General features: G+C 41.7%; 1 protein-coding gene across 3 annotated transcripts in view; it reads right to left on the bottom strand.

Moving 5' to 3' along the window:
• ACAN (aggrecan) overlaps window positions 1-22,721 on the bottom strand; it is a 77,236-nt gene that overhangs the window by 3,593 nt on the left and 50,922 nt on the right. For 2 of the 3 annotated variants that reach the window (XM_081964549.1, XM_081964550.1), the window contains exons 14-18: window positions 17,102-17,215; window positions 8,897-9,055; window positions 5,949-6,031; window positions 4,312-4,456; window positions 1,414-1,596 (exon numbers count right to left, since the gene is read on the bottom strand). In XM_081964549.1, coding sequence (XP_081820675.1) covers window positions 1,414-1,596; window positions 4,312-4,456; window positions 5,949-6,031; window positions 8,897-9,055; window positions 17,102-17,215 — 684 coding nt within the window. The remainder of the gene's footprint in view (window positions 1-1,413; window positions 1,597-4,311; window positions 4,457-5,948; window positions 6,032-8,896; window positions 9,056-17,101; window positions 17,216-22,721) is intronic. The other variant, XM_081964551.1, reaches the window with a different exon arrangement.

Genomic DNA, 22,721 nt, shown 5'->3' with positions numbered 1-22,721 from the left:
ACCTCCCGAAAACGGCCCGTTTTTTGCAAAAACAGGCCTGTTTTTTTTAAAAGGCATGAATAGCTTTAGGGAGCCTTGTAGAGTGTTACTGCGGGGTGGGGGGTGGGGGGTGGGGTGGGGTGGGGAAACGAGCACAAAATGGCCCATTTTGTGACAAAAAAAGGGCATGCGTAACCTTTAGGAGCTTTGCAGAGTGTTCCTGGGGGCTGGGGGAGCAAAATTGAGCAAAAAATGGCCTGTTTTTTGCTCATTTCTGCCCTCCCCAGCCCCCAGGAGCACTCTGCAAAACTCCTAAAGGCTGTGCACGCCCATTTTGGTGAAGGGGGTGGGGTTTCAGGAGGTGAAAAAATGCTGTATTCAGTGTATAAGATGCACCCAGATTTTTAGCCTCTTTTTTGAGGGAAAAAGGTGCGTCTTATACTTCGATAAATATGGTAATTAAAGGGCTCGGGGCTCCATTTACCAGCCAGCCCCTGCAGTCCAGCTTTCCTAGGAGCTGTTTGTATCTGTGATCTCTGTCGGGGTCAAGCTACTGTCAAGGAGCGTTTCCCCACGTGGCGAGAGGTTCGGTGGAGCAGCTTGAATGTTAGAATGAATCATCCGATCGCGGCTAACAAGGAAAGAAAGCTAGGACAGAAACGTGGGTGCACAAGGGACGATTGTGTAACAGTGCGCAGGCATTGTCTTAATCGAAAGCAGGTTTGAATCTCATTTGTGGAAAGTCTTTCAGGGATTTCCCTCCTAATTAAAAGAACGTTACAAACGAGTAGGTGGTTTGTACAAATAGTGTGTAGGAATCTGTTGCAGCTCTAATTCTATCCCGAGGAAAGGCAATATCTCTCCTTCGACTTGATTTTCTCCCGAGTTGTCTACTTCACTGAGTCATCCCAGGCAAATAATAACCACACTTCCCCTCTCCGCCTTTTTATTTTAATCCAAAAATACTTAATATAGATTGTTGCAGACTAACTGCCTCATCAGAACTAGCCACCTTAGTTTATGAACCAAGGTAATGCAAACCCAGACAATTAAATTCATCAATATGACATCATGCCTATATCTAATCCAGTTGAATAAATATAATTATTGTAAATTTCCATTTAGGCTGCTATCCTCCTCCTCCTCCTCTTTTAAAAACCCCGTAATCCCTCGCGGGATGGAGTCTGAGCAACTGAATGGAGCTAGCAGAGTATTTACTGGCCGGATGCCCTTCCTGTCGCCAATGCGAAGTCTTGTTCGGCAAATATATTCTCATTGGGCCCAGAGAGCGAAATATCTGCCTCTAGGTAGGATTGAACTCACAGCCTCCTGATTGTGAGGGGAGAGCTCCCCCTCTAGGCCACTGCACCACTCTCTATTTGGGCTGCTATGTCTTCCCTCTATGGTGAAAGTTCATCAGAAAACCTTACGTACGGTCTATGCAGGCTATCTGAGGCTCTTCCCACTGCCCATTTGACTGGCATCGGATGATGGGCAGATGGCGCTGTAGGTAACCCTGGCTGCACTGGTAGCGCACCATAGCGTTGATCTCGTAGCGGTCTTTCTTCTTGCCAAAGTGCCTGGCATTCTCAACTGCGGGAGGGTCTCCACAGGCAACTGGGGGAGAAAAGGAGATTTGTTTTCCAAACTGTTTTCTGCTCAAAGCAGCAGTCAGCCAACAGGATGCTCCTAGCTGCTCCCATAGTTATAATTTCTGATCATCAGAATGCACCAGACTATATAAAGGCTTGAAAATGTATAGTAGTATCAATGTGACTTTGTGTCCGGACTCTAAACCATCTTAATTTCTTGGGAATGTCTCTGTTGTTGTCCGCTGGTGGCCTGCGGAGCTGGCAGCAGACAGTGAGGAGGTTGGGGAGGAACATGGGCTGGTCCTTGAGTCTGGGGAAAGTTCAGACGAAGGCTCTGCGTCGGAGGCAGAGAAGGGGGCCAGGGCCATCTGGGAGTGATGTGCTGCCTCCGGAGCCTCTGGAGTCTGACATCCACGAGGCAGAAGAACAGTTTGAGCCTGTTCCCAGCGTGCACGTGCGCAGAGCTGTCAGAAGGCAAAAACAATTAAGAAAAAAGGAGCGACTCGGGAGTAAGGCTGGGAGATGATTGGCCCCTCCCATAAGACATAAAAGAGGAGCAAGGGGACGTGAGCTTTTGCAGGAAGCAATTAGTTCATATGATCAGTTTTAAGCTCTGAGAAGTTCTGTTTGACTCTGTGCTACGTTTGGCCTGGCAAAAATAATTGGCAATTAGGTCTCTGGCAGCGTTTCAAGGGAGATAAAGGTGGGTGCTTATCAGCATTAACCTGAAAGACCGTGGCAGACATCTGTCGGACTTTTCACAGACTGTTTGTGAATCATTACGGGCTGTGAATGGCCATAATTCACAGCGGTTTAAATAAAAGAGGGTTTGGGGGACTAAGCGTGTGATTTATGTTTTCTCAGGAAACCTAGGTCAAAACAGTCTGACTTTTACTTCCACTGGTTAACCCCTTGCTGCTTAACCCTGAAAACTGTAATTTTTTCATGTTTATGTTTCAACTGCTGGATTTGTTTTAGAATTATAGTTTGGCCCGCTGACCTTACTACAAGTGCATGGTGCTGGTTTTTTAATCTGATCTTGCTACCCGAAGGTAAATAGGATAATATTGAGCTGTATACCAAAATATCAGGGCAACTTTGAAGTAATAAGGCACTCTAGTGGGAATTGAGTCAGTGGTAAGAACAAAGTGACTTTGTTATAAAATACATGAAGAAGCTCCTTACATATTAGAGCCACGGTGGCGCAGTGGTTCGAATGGAGTACTGCAACGCTACTGCTGCTGACTGCCAGCTGCCAGCAATTCAGCAGTTCGAATCTCACCAGGCTCAAGGCTGCTTTAGCCATCCTTCCGAGGTGGGTAAAATGAGGACCTAGATTGTTGGGGGCAAATATGGTGACTCTGTAAACCGCTTAGAGAGGGCGGTAACGCACTGCGAAGTAGTATATAAGTCTTAGTGCTATTGCTATATTACAAATAATATTTGTATTGCGTAACACAAACAATACTGGCATATGGAGGAGTGGTTTGAGACAGACGTGGGGAAACAACTGCCTGAGGACTAGTAGCACTGCAGCATGTGGTTATGCTTAAATTTCCCATGGTGTCAAAATCCAATGTGGTATGGAAGCATTGTAGGACATTTAAGTAAATATTAGACCCAGTTATGTGGTGCTGATTGAAACAATAGGCCAGAAACTACAGCTTGGGAGAAGTGCTATGGCCTTTCTTTATTAATTCCAGGAGACATGGATTATGATCTTCTCAAACTGTCATCCCAGGAAGGAGAACAAACAGGCACTAAACAGGCATAAAGATGTGCAGAGAATTGTACCTGAGCAATGCATGTACCCTGGAGAAGTCCAAATGAAGGCATGTTAAATTACCTGGAAGAGACCCATGAATGTAGCACTTGTAGCAATACCCTTAGAGTGAATTATTGCTTCCCAGAGGCTTGTTTTCTGCAACTGGTTATGATTAGCATGTGTTGCACTTGCAACAGGGCCAATAGCTTTCAATATTTCATGTTCAGCTGCTGGGACAGCCTGTCCTTGGATCTGCCATGTCTTTCCTCGAGTCTTGCCTCACTGCTTAGCACCTTTTAATTATTGCTCAGTCCTGAGAGTCCTCAGGATCTGGACTGCTGAGTTGCAAGCCTTTTGCAGTCCATCATCTTGGACTGCTTGATTGGGGCTGTGAATCCTTTTGATCAGGACATTGAGCCTCACCTCACTGGTGGAATTCATTTTTTTTTACTACAGGTTTTGTAGGCATGGCTTGGTGGGCGTGGCAGGGGAAGGATATTGCAAACTCTCCATTCCCTCCCTGCTCCAGGGGAAGCATACTGCAAAATCTCCATTCCCTCCCGACTCCAGGGGGAAGGATACTGCAAAATCTCCATTCCCTCCGCACTCCAGGGGAAGGATACTATAAAATCTCCATTCCCTCCCCACTCCAGGGGAAGGAACCTGCAAAATCTCCATTCCCTCCCTGCTCCAGGGGAAGCATACTGCAAAATCTCCATTCCCTCCCCAGTCCAGGGGGAAGGATACTGCAAAATCTCCATTCCCTCCCCACTCCAGGGGAAGGAACCTGCAAAATCCCCATTCTTCGGGGAAGGATATTGCAAAATCTCCATTCCCACCCCACTCTGGGGCCAGCTAGAGATGGCATTTGCCAGTTCTCCAAACTACTCAAAATTTCCACTACCGGTTCTTCGAATTACTCAAAATTTCCGCTACCGGTTCTCCAGAACCTGCTGAATTTCACCCATGCCTCACCTGTTCCTTTCTTGCAAGTGAACGGGAGATGGTAATTGCATGGCACATCATTCCATTCACCCTTCTCATGCCAGATCATGACCACACAGTCTTCGTCTTTGGCAAAAAAGTTATCCGGTTGGTTAGGTCGCCAATTCTCATATTGCTAAGGAAAGAGGGAAAAAGATCTGGAGTAAAACAGAGAGCCAGATGAAGGCGGAGGGGGCGGGGGGGGGGGAGGAAGGGGAGAAGGGACAAAGACATTAGACCTTTCACAATTCTCCATTTTTTTTTCAAGTTAGAATCTTAAGTCTTTATTTATTGATTAGCCATGCGTGGGGCCATATCAAAGTGCAAAGTTCCAGCAACAAATTATTACTAAAATTGGATAAAATGCAATTTAAAATGGAATTGGAATAAAATGCAGTCTAAAATGAAATGGGAATAGAATACAATAATTTAAGATTTAATTTAAGATAACACTGGAAGTCTTTAAGAAGATGTTGGATAGCTATTTGTCTGAAACGGTATAGAGTTTCCTGCCTAGGCTGGACTAGAAGACCTCCAAGGTCCCTTCCAACGCTACTATTGTATTGTATTGTATATAGTAAAATATGATAAAGTTATATTTCGGTATCACATTTTTTTTAAAGTTAGCAGCAGTTGCCACTTTCCCATAAAGTGGTTTTGCTCTATAATGCTGGAATTTGAGGGTCATAACCTGCTTCTTAGCTAGGGGTATACTTTCCCCATCAAACATTCATTTTCCATTATGGATCACAAGCAACTTTTGAGGAAGGAAGGAATTTTAATTAAGGAAGATGCCTAATTCATCCTGCTTTGAGATGCCCAATCTCTTTTTTGGACCATGGACTATCTTGGCTTCATGAGAGCTGCATTCTAAAGGGGGCATTGCTAAGATTAAGGATGGAGCCCTTAAGATCAATACTGATTTAATTTGATCGCCCTCTCAATATTAGTACAAATGGAAAGGCGCTATGAGTAGTATTACTCCCTGCATATTTAACCATTCCCCTCCTGTAACATAAAAAGTAATTATTTGGTGGGTTCTGGAAGCTGTAGCTAAGACTTTGGGTTGCTCTAGGACCACCTGTGAACCTATGGCACATGTGGCTCATGGAGCCATATTGCCTGGCATGCGCGGTATCTTCCAGGTGACTGGCGTGCATGCACAGGTGACAATCAGCTGGCCTTCATTCGTGCGTCAGTGCCAGAAACTGGAAGACCTGATCTTCTGTTTTCTGGTGTGAGCATGATTTCTGGTGCCAGCTGATTATTGCACATGCATGCGCGCCAGTAACAAGAAGATGAGCCGGACAGTGCGCATGCGTGCATCGGAAACCGGATGTTCATTTTCCGGTGCCCGCAATGTCCCCTGGGTCGCTCCTCTTCCAGGTTGCAGCCCCAATGAGTGCGTACACATGCTCCTTTTTCGGCACTCGGTGTCGAAAAGGCTCACCAGAAGATCTGGAGACTTGGATAATATACTTCTAGGGTAAGAAAGATGATTTGTAGTGTTTTCTCAAATTGGCACTCCCCAAATAGAGGTCCTGTTGGATTCTTGGATTTCTGAAGCATTGATTTCCCAACAGTCCAGAAACATCTCTATATTTGATATCTTCCAGAGTCTAACTTACCAGAGAATGTCCATCTGACCAGCGGAAGTCATCTTCTACAGCTCGGTCACTCAGCCCAACCCACTGGTAGTTCTGTGCATTGCCTAGATAACACAGAGAGAAAGAGAAATTAACAATGAATGCTGGTTTATTTGGAGGCAGAGGATGACTCTCTAGACTTTGAGCTTAAGGAGCGAGATTCAAACTCAACTAAGGAGCACTTTAAATTCAATGCAAAAAGGAGCTTTGGAACACCCAAACTGCCTACAGTTCTTTAAAGCAGCTGCATGTTTTCCCAGCAGTGCACATCTGTCTCTTGAGTTGCACAAAGATCCCTGGAAGAGACACACAAGGTTTAAGGAGTTATCGAGAGATGCTGCGGTATGCCTCTACAGATTCTGAAGCACCTTCTTGCTTTTGAATCCAAAGTACTGCACAGCTCTAGTTTAAGCAATGATCACTTTAAATGAGGAACAGTTTCTTTCATTCAGTAAGTAATAATGAGCTATTTATTCTGGTTTAGTTTTAGAAAATACTGCATAGAGGACTGGAGTGATTCAGTCTTCACATACCCTTAAAAATTATTCCCTGCCCTGGAAAGTAATTAATGGTAATGTGTTGCTATCAGCAGCTATGGGAAATGGCTTTATTATTGATGCACAAGATTGCTACACAACCTTTATTATCGTCCCAAAGGTGCTTTTTCAAGAGGCAAACTAGACCATCCAAGAAGCTTCTTCAGCTCTGACTGGATGGTGGGGAATGGAAGTTGGTCATTTGCATTCTTTTAGGGAATCCTTGAGGAAATTTCCCCCCATATTATCGATCTGTAGAGACCCAGGAATATATGGGATTCTGTCCCAAAGGTGCTTTTTTAAAAGAGGCAACTGGACTTTCTGATTTTTCTTTGAAGACATTTCATTTCTTATCCAAGAAGCTTCTTCTGAGCCACCAAGGAAAGCCTCTGGAGCCTGAGGAAGGGGAACATTCCCCCTCCTCCCTGCCATGGTGCAGGAGGCTGACTAGACCATGCCCACCATGGCCACGCCCACCATGGCCATGCACACCCAGCAACCGGGCACAGAACCTGCTGCTGAAATTTTTGAAGCCACCCCGATGCAAACATTCAGTTTAGAAATGCAATTCGTTGATTGGAATCTGAAATGATCTGAAGCTTCGAATTGGATGCCTCTGAATTGATGTGGATCTTAATCGGCAATTCAAGGGACCTTTTTTTGCATCTGGGGAAAAACCCTTGTTCCAAATTATTTCAGACGTCTGAATGAGGTCAAGTCAGGTCTTTGAATCCATTTGAAAATCCAAATTACATTGTGAATGATTTACAGACCTCTAGTACACCATTACATCCATATCAAAGAGTTTTCTAAAAGGGTCCCATTTTTCATTACCAAGAAATGAAAGATCTCTTTAAATTGTATGTTTTTTTAATAGAAAAAAATAAACACCAGGCATCCTCATATAGTATCATGTGGCCCAAAGGTGTACTAAAGTACCTAATAACCAGGACCATTTTTTTAAAAAAAAATCAGCTGCATTGTCAAATGCAGATATTCTTAACCTTTCTGATTTTATTATAGACTACTAGCTGTTTACTTTTCTTTTTTGTAATTGCATATATTTTGGGAATCTTTCTTGTTAGACTTTACTTTAGAAATCATTGATTTCTCTAAATCTAATCTACTTACTAATGGCGAAGTTTTAACTGGACCTCTGTGGTTTATATATTCCCTTTATATAAGAGATTTCATAGCCTCCCACCTTATTATCAAGTTTGCTTGACTTTCTTTTTAAAATAAAATAAAAATTAAGCTCTGAAATGCTTGTTTTGCTGCTTGATCAATGTTAATATAGAATGAACACGTCCAACTATTTTGGCTGTGTTAGTGATCTATCAAATTTCCATGCAGCTTTTATTTCTAAAGCGGAAATATTAGGAATTCACTAAGCAGCATTCAAAGAGATTGAAAAAAAGCAAGAGAAAAAAATGATGAAATGAATGCAGGAACTAAAACCCAAATTTGTTATTAATGATGAATTTATGATCCCCCCCCAAAGTTGTGCATGCTTCAATTTTCCATAGTAAATAAAACTAATAACTTAATTTCAAGTTGCTTGGATATTCTAAGGACATTCAATACTTAGATTTTAAAAATTCCAAACATCTCCCTCCAGAAAAGTAGCAGAGATTGCCAGCAATTTACATTTTACAGTTTAAGAATCTATAGTCTAATCTAGTTTGTCCCATAATAACTACTGAATATCAATTGAATAATGATATGTTTAGCACACTTACAATGCACCCAATTATTTACTGAAATTCTTTGGGTAGATTAGAACATGAATAAAATATTAAACTTCTCCTTGAAGTAGAATTTGAACATTTGGAATATAATACAACTGAAAAGATTACTGAAATGGAAATACAAGAGATAAATCAAGAAAAGAACAAGCAGCAGTTATAACAAGGAATCCTGGGCAATGCCTCTTTATTGGATTCACAAAGTAGTTTGATAAAGCTTCTGAAAATGTTTTGGAATATCAAAGAATGCTGGAAGACCAAGTCCTGCAACGCAACTGGAATGAATCACAGGCTAAGATTGTGAAGCACAAAAGGAAGGAATATAAAGTTGGATCATTTGATCAGGGCTAAATTATTTGACATTTCTATGGATTCTAATGGTATTTTGATTAGATTAATTTATGGCTCTGTCAGCTGAAATATTTGGATTTAACACAGCTTCTGTGAACTACAGTTGATGATAATAATATACAGCGGCACTGGTGCAGTCTAATTAAAATATACCACTTAACCTGTCTAGACACACCGTTTCTTCTAAGTGAAATTCAGAATCAGTACTGTATTCTGTATCAGTGTTGTAATCCTAGAAGTCCATTGGTTTGGGGTATTTTTTATTTTTTTAATAGAAATATCAAGTTGCCATTCTTACTGTTCACAAATTCTTGCTCTTCGGGTGTGATGATACTGCTCAGGTGGGATTGATGTTTTCGGCATAGTTTCTCTGCCTCCATCCAGGTGAGTTTCTCTTCAAAATGCTTGTAGCAGTTACCTTGAAATTTAGTCCAGCCCATTTCACATTCTGCCAGATCTAGACATGAACACAAAAAGATCACATGAAGAAGAATCAAAGCGGAGAGTGACCTTTAACCCCTTCCAAATCCCTTTGTAGAAAATGTGATGGTTCTTGACTCGGATGTTGTGTAAAACTTACCTGTTTCTCCAAAAACAAAGCATTATTGATTTCTTGCCAATGAATGTCATCACTTAAAGTAAAGGGTACTGAAGAGTTTATCAGAACTGTCAAGATGGATGAAAAAAAAAGTGTTTTACAGTCATCTAAACTATAGAGCTTCTATCTAAGGCAGGGGTGTCCAAACTTGGGAACTTTAAGACTTGTGGACTTCAACTCCCAGAATTCCCCAGCCAGCCAACTTTGGACACCCCTGCTTTAAGGTAAAGGCTGGCTGGGGAATTCTGGGAGTTGAAGTCCACAAGTCTTAAAGTTCCCAAGTTTGGACACCCCTGATCTAAGGAAACATTAAGATTATGAGCTAGTAAAAAAAAATCCTGCAAGATATTCTTTCGTCGTGTATAGCTTGATACCTGTTTTGGAGAAATTCATCCATACAATTTCCTTAAGAGGGAATATGACATTTTAAAAAATCAGTTCCTTGTGCTCGTGGTTTAATTGTTGTGCCCTCCTATGCATTTTCTCACACACAAAGGACAGCCAAAGTTTTGTGCTGCATATGCATGCATTTTATCAGATAATGTGACTGCCCAACTTGCAAACTGTGACTGTGGGATCCATGATTGTCTACAACAGATGAACACAACAAAGTAATACAAATGTAAAAAGAATAGTAAGAACATAGTAAGAACAGTGTGCCTTCAGAAGTTGTGAGTGCTCCATCACTAGAGGTTTTTAAGAAGAGATTGAACAACCACTTGTCGGAAATGGTATAGGGTCTCCTGCTTGAGCAGGGGGTTGGACTAGAAGACCTCCATGGCCCTTTTCAAATGTTGCACCCTTCCAACTCTGTTATTCTGTTATATACATCTAAAGTTATTCTCTTAATCTAACATCCTAGCTCAATGCCAGGACAGACCCAGATTTTGAAGGCCTTATGAAAGCCATTAAAGTCACATCCATCTGAATATGGATGTGGGGTATGCCATGCCATGGGGCAGAGACGACCTGCCATCTGATGGCAATGTTTCATTGAGGGATCTGGATTTTGCCAACTATCTAAAATATACTATTTTATGCTTATATACTTTGCATTGCATAGAGTTATGCAGCATTCTTGTCATATATATCTATATCTATATCTGCATCATCTACATCTATCTATCTATCTATCTATCTATCTATCTATCTATCTATCTATCTATCTATCTATCATCTATCTATCATCTATCATCTATCTATTTCTATCTCTCTAACCCCTGCTCTATCTATCTATCTATCATCTATCTATCTATCTATCTATCTATCTATCTATCTATCTATCTATCTATCTATCTATTTTCGTAGATTTTCACGGGTGTAGGTACGCTGGTCTTGTTGTATTCGGGTCTTTTCCCGTGTAAGATTGAGATTGTCTTGGCAACGTTTCCTCCCTTTGATGTAAGGGAGGAGGGCAATGCCGTTGTCCTGTTCTGTGTCTTGGCTTTTTGGGGGAGTCTCCCTTTGGATTAGGTTGGTAATTGTTTTTCTTTGGAATCCGTTGGAGATTAATACCTTTGTGAGAGACACAGAACAGGACAACGGCATCGCCCTCCTCCCTTACATCCAAGGCACCACAGATAAAATCAGCAAAATTCTCCACAAACACAATATCAAGACAGCCTTCAACACTGACCAAAAAATAGCCAACATCTTAAGAAACCCCAAAGACAAAATCCAGCTAGAAAACCAAAGTGTCTATGAAATACCATGCAAAACCTGCCCTGCAACATACATAGGACAAATGAACAGGAGAATAAATGCACGCATCGCAGAACACAAGAACGCAGTAAGAAAAAAAGAAAAAACTTCCTCCTTTTTCCAGCACTTTAAAGCTACAGGACATGAAATTAATTTTGAAGGAACCAGGTTAATCTCCAAAACTGAACACTTCAAGAAGAGAATAATTATGGAAGCTATCGAAATAGAGAAACACCCCCACAACATGAATAAACGTGATGATAGCTCCCGCCTACCAGACATCTGGAAACCAGCCTAGTCAACAAATGAGCCCTACCCACCACCCAGGCCGTTACAACACAAAACAACAACGGACACACAACCAGCACCAATCAGCACCAATCTACCAATCATGATACAACCACACAACCAATCATATATATAAGGGCTGTACGTATGTTCCAGTATAACTTAGGAGCGCATTGAGCAATTTCAACCAAACGGTACACAAATGACTTACCCTCTGGAAACAAATAGTGTGGGAGGGGGGTTAAGACACCCCTGGTGTGTGTCTCTCTGTGTGTGTCTCTGTGTTTATGTCTCTCTGTGTGTGTCTCTCTGTGTGTGTTCTGGATTGCCTGGCCTGTTAAAGAGAGTGAGTATGGCATCCTAGAGCAGCAATTGTTTGTGATGTCAGTTCCTTTGCAGCTTCCTCTGGAAAGCCAGCAGTGGAATTCGCCTTCCAGTGGACCAATGAGGAAGCGCCTGATAGATTTGGGGCAAAGTTCCAGGATCGTAGACAGGGCAAGAAAGAGGAGCACATGGGAGTGGGGAGGGAGAAGGCAGGGATGATGGGCATGGGAGTAGAGGCAAGAAAGGCCCCTCTCAATGGCTCGTGGTCGCTTTGACGTCTATAAATACCCAGGCAAAACTGGGTTATCAGCTATTTTTTAATAAATAAACCTTTTAATTTTGTTCTGAAACCATAAATGGAGAGATGTCAATATATTTGATTTTGTCTCCAAGCAGAAGTCAGAGATGAGTCTATATTTCCTGCCAGGGAGACAAATGAATAGGAACCTTTTGTAAGGAGAAACGAAAGTTAAACACAATCATCACATTATTAATGCCAAGTAGAACAGAATAAGTACGTGTTTTCTCTCCTCTTTATTTTCTACTTCTAAAAATAAGTACCCTTTTATAGTAGACCAGCTGAAGGACCTAATATATACATCTCAAGTACATCTGACACACACAGAGGTATTTTTTGGCTCTGACTCTTCACAACTTTTTCCCCTATGAATAATTGCCAGGCAGTTTTGTCCTTCTGAATTCACCATGGTGCAAAAAATAAAAATAAAAGCTTGAATACAAATAATCCTCAACTTACAACAGTTCTTTTACAACAAGCATTGAAAAAAAAAGTGATTTATGACCCTTTCCCCACACTTACAACCATTGCAGCCTCCCCATGGTTACGTGATGAAATTTCAGACCCTTGGCAGCTGACTCGTATTTATGACAGTTGCAACATCCTGGGGTCATGTGATCACCTTTTACAACCTTCTGACAAGCAAAGTCAAAGGGGAAGCCAGATTCACTTCACAACTGTTCAGAAAGGTTGTAAAATGGGGCAAAACTCACTTAACAACTGTCTCCCTTCACAACAGAAATGTTGGGCTCCGTTGTGTTTGTGCGTTGAGGACTACAGATAGTTCAGATTTCATTTTTCTGTAGGGAAGCTTCCAAAACCTGCTAGCTGAAGACACATTGAAGCATCCATACATTGTTGTGGCTTGCATTTGAATACAAACCAGTCTATTTTGCAAGGTAAAGGTAAAGTTTCCCCTCGCACATATGTGCTAGTCGTTCCCGACTCTAGGGGGTGGTGCTCATCTCCATTTCAAAGTCAAAGAGCCAGCGCTATCCAAAGATGTCTCCATGGTCATATGACCAGCATGACTAAATGCAGAAGGGGCACAGAATGCTGTTACCTTCCCACCAAAAGTTGTTCCTATTTTTTGAACTTGCATTTTCGAACTTCTAGATTGGGTAGAAGCGGAGACAAGTAACGGGAGCTCACTCAGTTACACAGGGCTAGGGATTCGAACCACCGAACTGCCGGGCTTTCTGATCGACAAGTTCAACGTCTTAGCCACCGAGCCACCGGGTCCCATAATTTGGCAAGACAAAGGGAAAAGCAATTCTCTTTCTGTTTTCTCCCACAACTTTCAGGTCCCACAGCTTTGATCAAGGTATGCCAATGGAAATAGATGCTTAGGGAACGAAGAGTGCCAAAAAGAAGCAGCACTTGAATAAAATGCATATTTTTCAGGGCAAATTGCCTCTAACAAAGGATATGATTTTTCAAGTGGCAGCTGTAATTGAGGCTGAGGGAGAGTCGCCTCCAGATTTAGCTAAAAGGTTTTTCTTTGCTTACGAAAAATGATAACACAAAAAATTAGGGTATAGTTATTAATAACACACACACAAACACACACACAACACTAAAGTGGGGACTGCTTTTGGATAACAGTGTAATAACAAACATTTCCTTTGTTTTCAGTTCCCTATCCTATTGGCCTTTAAACTTTGAATTAAATAAGAAATGGGAAGGGCAGGTTTATTTCCAGCAATGGCTATTGCAGTGGTGGGATTCAAATAATTTAACAACCGGTTCTCTGCCCTAATGACCAGCTGGGTAGGCGTGGCTGGGTGGTCATGTGACTAGGTGGGCGTGGCCGACTCAACATCACTCACGTTGAGGGGCGCTTCTCCTTGCTTGGCCTCTTATGACCATGGGGATGCTGCAACAGTCGTAAGTGTGAAAAAAATGGTCATAAGTGACCGTTTCTCAGTGCCACTGTAACTTTGAATGGTCAGTAAGTGAACCGTTGTAAGTCGAGGAGTACCTGGACAAAAATATAAAAATCTTCTTTGCTTGCAAAAAGCTGCCCTAAATACCAATCATTAGATTTGAAATACCTGCAGCCCAGAGTAACCAATCAGGCCGGGCGCCAGAGCACCTCGAGGAATTAAAATAGTTAGAATGCAATCATTTCTTCCAACAACCGGTTCTCCGAACTGCTTAGAAAGTTAACAATGGATTCTAGTGATTGGTGAGAACTGAACGAATCCCATCACCGGGATTTATTTGCATCCTGGGCCACATAGACATTCTTAGAAAACAAAGATGTCAACGAAGATGATGGCTATGTTTGAAAATGGGCCTCTCTGTCCACAAAAATGGACACAGGCATGCTGGGAACATCCTATATATCATGACGTACCAACCTTGGCAACTTTAAAGACCTGTGGACTTCAACTCCCAGAATTCCCCAGCCTGCATGGTTGGCTGTGGAATTCTTGAAGTCCACAGATTTTAAAGGTGCCAAGGTTGGACACCTTTGCTGTATATGCTAGCTATTTTGTAGTCGGGCTTATTTCAACTGTGGCCGTCAGTTCTAAAGTTGGAGGACGTCAAGCTCTCAAGTGTGCAAGGAGTTCTCCTCTACCACCCACAATTGGGACTGGTAACTCTGTCACTACGCGATGCACTTGTTTTTTTTTTTTAAATTAAAGTTTTTTTTATTGTTTTAATTAAACACACACACACAAAAAAAACCATTCTTCATTACATTTTCCAGAAAGCATGTCGATTGGTTACAAATAAATTTCGTGCGTTACTACCACAATCATTCTTTATACTTCATTCATATTGGATTATATATTTTAAATGAAAAATCTTTATATACCATCAATGTACCATCACTCTCATTTAACTATATTTGTTTAAACGTGCTTTTATCTAGAATCATTTGTATTTAAGGACACAACCACATACTGGCATTCATTAGGTATTTCTAATAAATTTCAGGCTTATATCCAATTGCTTTCACCAATGCAACTCATGCACTTGTTAAGTCACTAACTGCAGCTTGCAACTTGCTGCTGGCTTCCCCATTGACTTCATTTTAGCCCTGGTGGCACGGTGGCTACAATGCAGTATTGCAGGTTAACTCTGCCCACAGCTAGGAGCTCAATCCTGACCGGCTCAAAGTTGACTCAGCCTCCCTCCCTTCTGAGGTGGGTAAAATGGGGACCCAGATTGTTGAGGGACAAGATGCTGGCTCTGTAAACCACTTAGAGAGGTCTGTAAAGCACTGTGAAGCGGTATATAAGTATAAGTGCTATTGCTATTGCTTGCTGGAAGCCAGCTATGAAGGTCACCAATGGCAATCACGTGACTGAATCATAATCATATGACAGCAGGGATGCTGCAATATCTTCACCCCAAGGGCCAATTGTAAGAATTCTTCTTCAGTGTCCTTTTAACAGTGAAAGCTCCCTGATGAAGTGGTTGGTAAGTGAGGACTAGCTCCATCAAATGGTAAAGATTCCCCTAAGTGACGCTGTATTCCTCGTAATTTCACAAACACATCACAGTTGTTTATTAATTGGCAATAATATAGAAATGGTGTATTATTCTGTGATGACAAAAAGAATGGTGGAACAGTTCGGGGACTCTGTCCATCTGCAGCGGGATACCTTTGAAAACAGAATCCTTTACGGGAGAAGAAGCTGGCAAAAGAAAGATCAAATTTAGAAGTAAGCCGAATGAGGTTGAGGGCTGTGGGGAAAAAAAGAACAATCCTCAGTTTCTCCCACTCTTTCCCTGTTAGACCCTGTTGTGACCCCTTCGGCAGCTGAATCAGATGAGGAGGAGGTTTGGGAATCATTATCAATATGAAGGCAACCTGAGAGCTCCGAGGGGAAAGAGGAAATGGGGATGGCAGATAGAGAGATAGAGGCAGAGCCTGGGCCATCCATCAGCCCTCAGATGGAGAGTCAACAGCCCCCAGGTCTGGAGGTGGCTGATGAGGAAGAGGAGGAACAGCTGGGTCCAGTGTCTGACATGTGGATGCACAGAAAGCAGAGGAGAGGAGAGCAGTGGAAATCTATGGGCCGGTCCTTGGGACAGAAGAGCCATGGCTGCCAGCAAAGCCCCACCCTAGCTCTGGGGATAAAGGCCAGGGGGCGAAGATGAATAGATGTGGCAGACAGCTATTCATCCCACTGCCAGACAGACTTGTTAGCTTGTTGTGAGAGAGAAACTTTTGCCGGGGCTGTTGGTGCTCCTAATAAAGGAATAATTGATTGATTACAGAGGGTTTGTTGTGTTTAGGAAACTGGGTCAGAACAGATCCATGACACACAAACAGAAGCAACTTGTATACATCCACTTGATTAGAATCTTCTTTGCAATACATACTCCAATTTGCAATATATACTCCAATTATTCCCTGGAGAGAAAGTGCACACAAACACGAGATGCTTGTTCATTACACAGAAGAAAATACAGATCTTCTCTATGGCCTATATTAGTGAAGGGATTGGAAAATTCCCCATAGAAGCTATAGGTGTTTACTTTGTATGAGCTTAGAAGAACTCTCAACATTTACAGATGGTTTTCCATGGGTGGCCTAACCAGGCCAGACTCTGTTTAACTTCTAAGCCTTCACGTGTTTGACTGAGGTCAATGGTAGGTAGCAATAACACTTAGACTTATATACCACTTCACAGTGCTTTACAGCTCTCTCTAAGCAGTTTACAGAGTCAGCCTCTCGCCCTCAACAATCTGGATCCTCATTTTACTGACCTTGGAAGGATGGAAGGCTGAGTCAATCTTGAGCCAGTGAGAATCGAACTGCCTAATTGTTGGCAGCAGGCAGTCTGCAGAAGTAGCCTGCAGTACTGCATTCTAACCACTGTTCCACCATGGCTCATGATAGATCATGATAAGAGCCCTGTTGATGCAATGGTTAGAATGCGGTATTGCAGGCTAACTCTGCTCACAGTCAGGAGTTCAATCCTGACTGGTTCAAGGTTGATTCAGCCTTGCATCCTTCTGAGGTCGATGAAAATGAGGACCCAGATCGTTGGGGGGCAATATGCTGACATTGTAAACTGCCCAGAGAGTGCTGTAAAGCACTATGAAGCAGTGTGTAAGTCTAAGAGCTACTGTTGTAAGAGAAAATAAATCCCCCCCCCATACCCTGAGCAACAGATATTTTAGGAATTAATTGTGATGAGATGAGAAAAGGTTGCAATACAATAATACTGGGTGTATGTTAGATTATCTTTTTTTTCCCAACTCCCCCAGGAAAAAAAAGGGGAATACAGTTAGTAGAATTAGCTGAAGCTGGGTAAGGTAGCAGGCCATACCAATGTCACAGCGGTTCCCTCCGTAGCTGGGAAGGCATAAGCATGTGAAAGTGTGGATGCCATCAACACAGGTCGCTCCATTCAGACAGGGGTTGGAGTGGCACTCATCAATGTCTGGAAGAAATCAAGGGCTGCCATTAGGACTTCGGCTGGGCAGAAAGTCCACAACAAGAGACTCCGTTTTCTTGATTTAACCAGAATATAGAAGGAGACGGTGAACTAAAGGATGCATAGACTCAACGAGACCCATTTGGAGATGGGGGCAAAGTGAAACTGCAGCCACTGGAGTGGAAGAAAATGAGTGGGAAATGGAGGAACTTCCCAACCGTAGGACAAAATTTAAAAAAAGCTTGGCAACTACCTGGCTACCTGGCTCAATGACCACCAGGATGAGAGTCAAGCCCAGATGAGAGTCAATCACTCCAAATTATGGGAAGAATGGGATATCCTTAATTAGTAAACATAGCAAAAATATGGAGAACGGCCACTTTCTTATGTTTGGCCCATTGAGGGAGTCTAATTTTCTTGGAGCTCAGCAGAGGAAATTCAGTAATCTCATAAAATAAAAACTCAATAAAAAAACCTCATGAGAACGTATGCACCAGAGACAAATTCTTTGTATATCCAATCATGTAAGGCCAATAAAGAATATTCTGCTCTGCTCTGCTCTGCTCTACTCTATTCTATTGTGGGATTCAAATAATTTAACAACCGGTTCTCTGCCCCAATGATTTTTTCTAACAACTAGTTCACCAAACTGCTCAGATATTTAACAACCGGTTCTCCCGAAGTGGTACAAACTGGTTGAATCCCACCACTGATTCTATTCCTGTCCTGTCCTGTCCTGTCCTGTCCTGCCCTTCCCTGCTCTGTTCTACTTCTGTTCTGCTCTGTTCTGCTCTGTTCTACTCCTATTCTATTCTGTTCTGTTCTGTTCTTCTTTTCTCCTCTCCTCTCCTCTCCTATTCTAAAGGCATTTAGCCCAAAGACTAATGCATAAACCATCTTCTGCTCAAGCAGCATTAGGACTAATAGCTGAAGCTCCCCAACACAGTTCCTGAAAAGACTTAACTGTTAACTTGTGACCAGCCCAATGACAGGAGAGCTGGGCTAAATGAATGATCATTGATGACTGCCCATCTGAGAAGAGAGCTAAATGTGTCTCTTAGGCCTTTATAAAACTACTTTTTGACTGAGAATTTCATACATGCAGATCAAAATTGCCTTCAAAATATCAAGATAGTTGTAGTCAGATTGGTGTTCTGTGAGTCTGAAGGCTTGAGTCCATTAGAAGTATCCTTTCCTGCTGCTTTACTGATTGATGAAAAAGACAGTAAAAGTTGCCTTGATGGTGTTTTCTTAGCTCAAGAAAACAAAACCAACATGCATGGAAACAATTTTAATTGTAAGAAGAAAATATTCAAGGCTATCAAATGGAATTTGCTCTTGTTTATGTTTGTTAACGAAACTGTACCTTCATCCTTGAAAGATTTGTCCTTCAGTTTCTGAGGGAGCGAAAAGCTTTAGAAATGTTGATCCTGAAATAGTGATAATCTAGAAATTATCTCTGCGGTAGGGCTAAAAAAAAAAAGATTAGCATTTGCTGCAAATGTACAAAGATGGTGACCTAGATAAGAAGAATGTTTTGCAGCAAAGAATAATAAATGGATATGTCTATATTTCACATTCATTAATGCTGGCAAGGCACAAGGTTGGGACCACTATGGAAAGTCTAGGACAGGAAATAATCAGGACTAGAAGTTCTCTAAAAGTTTTGTTGCGGCATTGATACTAGTCATTACTTGTAATGACCTGTCCAGGGTGCTGAAAACATTTTCCACTTGATATTCTTGACCATGATTCTGGCTGTCTTGACATTTCTCTTCTGGTATCTAAGATTTGAATTTTGAATGCAGTACAAGGTCTTGCTTTCTTTATCAGCTGGTTGTGCCATTTGCCTTCTACAAATTCTGCTTCCCTGAGGTAGATGCATGGACATAAAGATAAAGGTAAAGATTCCCCTCGCACATATGTGCTAGTCGTTCCTGACTCTAGGGGGTGGAGCTCATCTCCGTTTCAAAGCCAAACAGCCAGCGCTGTCCGAAGACGTCTCTGTGGTCATGTGGCCGGCATGACTAAATGCCGAGGATGCATGGAATGCTGTTACCTTCCCACCAAAGGTGGTACCTATTTTTCTATTTGCATTTTTACGTGCTTTCGAACTGCTAGGTTGGCAGAAGCTGGGACAAGTAACAGGAGCTCCCTCCATTATGCGGCGCTAGGGTTCAAACCGCTGAACTGCTGACCTTTCTGATCTACAAGCTCAGCATCTTTTCCACTGAGCCACCATGCCCCATGGACATAGGAGGCTGCAATTTTCTTTCCTGGGAAAATTATCACCAAACATACATGTTTCCAACCTGACAGCCTCCAGATATGTGAGCATATGTCCCAGAATGATCAACAATGCCTATGGAATTCTGTGTGTGTGTGTATATGTGCCATATCCACACATCTGAGGGACATCTAAGTTCAGGAAAGTTTTTATAATAAGAAAAATTCTAGAAAAATTGTGCCTTTGCCCAAGACTGCAGAGGTGATGAGTTATCAATTAATGTCACATATTTTTATATGTGACTTGGGATTCTGCGACTTGCAAAGTACTTTTAAAAAGTAAGAAATTCTGATAAAAAGTATTTTGCGAACAGTGCAGCAGCATATGAGTGAAGACCTCAAGCATCAATTTTGAGTATGTGGACTATACTGTCAGAAGTAAATCTCCTCTCTTTTTATCTGCAAAGCCCAATATCTATAAAATACCTTCCTAGCCATAGCTCATGTATTTTCTTCAAATCAACAAAAACAGAAATGGAGAGTAGGAATTTTCAAAAAAGTGATCCACCAGAGTGTCAAACATTCAACAAAGTACGTTCCGAACCAACAGACCAAAAATTTTATTATCTTTATAGTTTCCTAAGCAGTGCCCAGCTGGATTGGATCCCTTACTCAATTAGTTTCAGCAGCCTTCAGAGTACCAACCAACTGTACAAGAAAGCCAACTACTCTCCCAGAAGATGTCATTCAGAGTCAGGCATTCTGCCCTCAAAACTAATACCCATTGATCCCCATGCCATCCATAAATTGTCCCATGGCTTTTGTGAAACTTGACCCAGAAACACAAAATGAAACAATTAATTGCAAAACAAGATTTGAAATTTGCAAATACCTCCCCACATACTCTTCCAATCACATTCCATCCAAGATTTGCAAGATCTTAAGGTTAGACTTGACATTTTATTCTTCCTACCAACCTGTTGTCCTTCATTTCTTATGTTAGTTGCCTGGCTACTTCTGGATCCATCCTTACTAGTACATTCTTGTCCTCATGTTTCTGTTCCTGGGTCTATGACAATTTGCTGCAGCCAACTTGTCACAGTCAACTCACCATGGCCAACTCACCACAGCCAACTTGCCATGGCCATCTTGTCATAGTCAACTCATCACGGGACAACTTGCTGCAGGTTAGCAATAGCATTTATATTAATAATGCAATAGCAGAGTTGGAAGGGACCTTGGAGGTTTTCTAGTCCAACCCCCTGCCTAGGCAGGAAACCCTATACCGTTTCAGACAAATGGCTATCCAACATCTTCTTAAAGACTTCCAGTGTTGGGGCATTCACAACTTCTGGAGGCAATTTCTGTTCCACTGATTAATTGTTCTAACTGTCAGGAAGTTTCTCCTCAGTTCTAAGTTGCTTCTCTCCTTGATTAGTTCCCACCCATTGCTTCTTGTCCTGCCCTCGGGTGCCTTGGAGAATAGTTTGACTCCCTCTTCTTTGTGGCAACCCCTGAGATTATTGGAAGACTGCTATCAGGTCTCCCCTAGTCCTTCTTTCTATTAAACTAGACATACCCAGTTCCTGCAACCGTTCTTCATATGTTTTAGTCTCCAGTGGTATTTAGACTTACATATCACTTCACAGTGCTTTACAGCCCTCTCTAAGTGCTTTACAGAGTCAGCCTATTGCCCACAACAATCCAGGCCCTCATTTCACTGACTAAAGAAGGACGCAAGACTGAGTCAACCTTGAGCTAGTGAGACTCAAACTGCTGAACTGCTAGCAGCCGGCAGTCTGCAGAAGTAGCCTGCAGTACTGCATTCTAATCACTGGCCCCTAAGGCTCTTACACTAATACCAAAGAAATGGTGGAATATAATCATTAAGGAAAAGATGCAAAAGGAGGGACAGAATGAAATCTGAATGACAAAAATTAAAATAATGTTTTATTTATTTTAAATAATTAAATTGAATTGCCCTGTCGCGAGTTGTCCCACCTGTGGTGAGTTCTCCCATTCCACCGTTTTTGCCTTCTTCTCCCCAATTCTCTCCTAAAATTTACTATTCTGCTTTCCTCGTATGTTGCAACAACATGAGTGGGGAGGAGCGAAGATGAAAGTTGAAAGTATAGCAGGTGAGATGAAAGTTAATCCTGACTTCCAACCTGCCACTTCATTTTCAAATTCCTACTATTGAGAAGAGCTTCACAATTGTTCAGTAAGAAAGGCAGACCCAGCATTCTGGGGATGTAATTCTGCTGCTATTTACTTCTTCTGACAGAGTTCTTCATCGGAAAAGTTCTAGATATAATGGAGTTGAGATCAGATCAGATCAGTACTTGGAATTCAAACATGCTTTCGGAAAGCTGACCTGTCATGGTTAATGTTTTTAGCCACTTAGCATCTCAGTGGTTAACAATGAACTTGGAGATAAGAAGAAGAAAACAACGGACTTATTTTATTAGCTTATAGCCCCATGCCCAAAACATACAATCTCCCTGTCTCCAAGGTCACTGAAGGGAGTATAATATATTAAAAGTCAGAAATCAGCAGCAGCAGCAGCAGGAGAATCTTGAATTTATCCACTGCAGGATGAAAGTTTCTTCATTAAAGGTCAAGGACTTTAACCTACCATGCTAATCCAGTGTGCGTAAGTAAACAGGTGTTTTTGAATGATCTAGTAGCAATTGCAATTGAGTGAAGCTTTTGTTCCATGACTGAAAATTTCACTGGAGAAATCAGCAAGTAAAAGGTAGGAAACTTGAACTCAAACAGGCAGCCTCGTGGGTAAGGCATGAGTTATGAGCTCTGCACACCAAACACAATAGAGAGGACAACAAAAGAAGAGCTGGAAAAGAAGCAGGAACATTTTGCATGGGGGATATGGTTAGGGTCCCCTTTATTAGATTGAGGGTAAAACACTGAACTTTGCTAATGTGAATGTGCTTCTCTAGCATTAGTCCTATATAACACATAACACTAAAATTGACAGGAAATACATAGTATGAAATATTCTATGAATATCTATCTATCTATCTATCTATCTATCTATCTATCTATCTATCATCTATCATCTACCTATCTATCTATCTATCTATCTATCTATCTATCTATCTATCTATCTATCTATCTATCTATCTATTTATCTATATATCTATATCATCTGTCAATATCTATCTATTTATCTATCTATCTATCTATCTATCTATCTATCTATCTATCTATCTATCTATCATCTATCTATCATCTATCTAGCTATCTAAAATGACTGTTTGGGTGTATG

The sequence above is a fragment of the Natrix helvetica genome, assembly GCF_964273705.1.
Source record: "Natrix helvetica genome assembly, chromosome: 12".
Lineage (NCBI taxonomy): Eukaryota > Metazoa > Chordata > Lepidosauria > Squamata > Natricidae > Natrix > Natrix helvetica.
The sequence above is the reverse complement of the archived record's forward strand: the minus strand, read 5'-3'. Positions and strand labels throughout refer to the sequence as shown.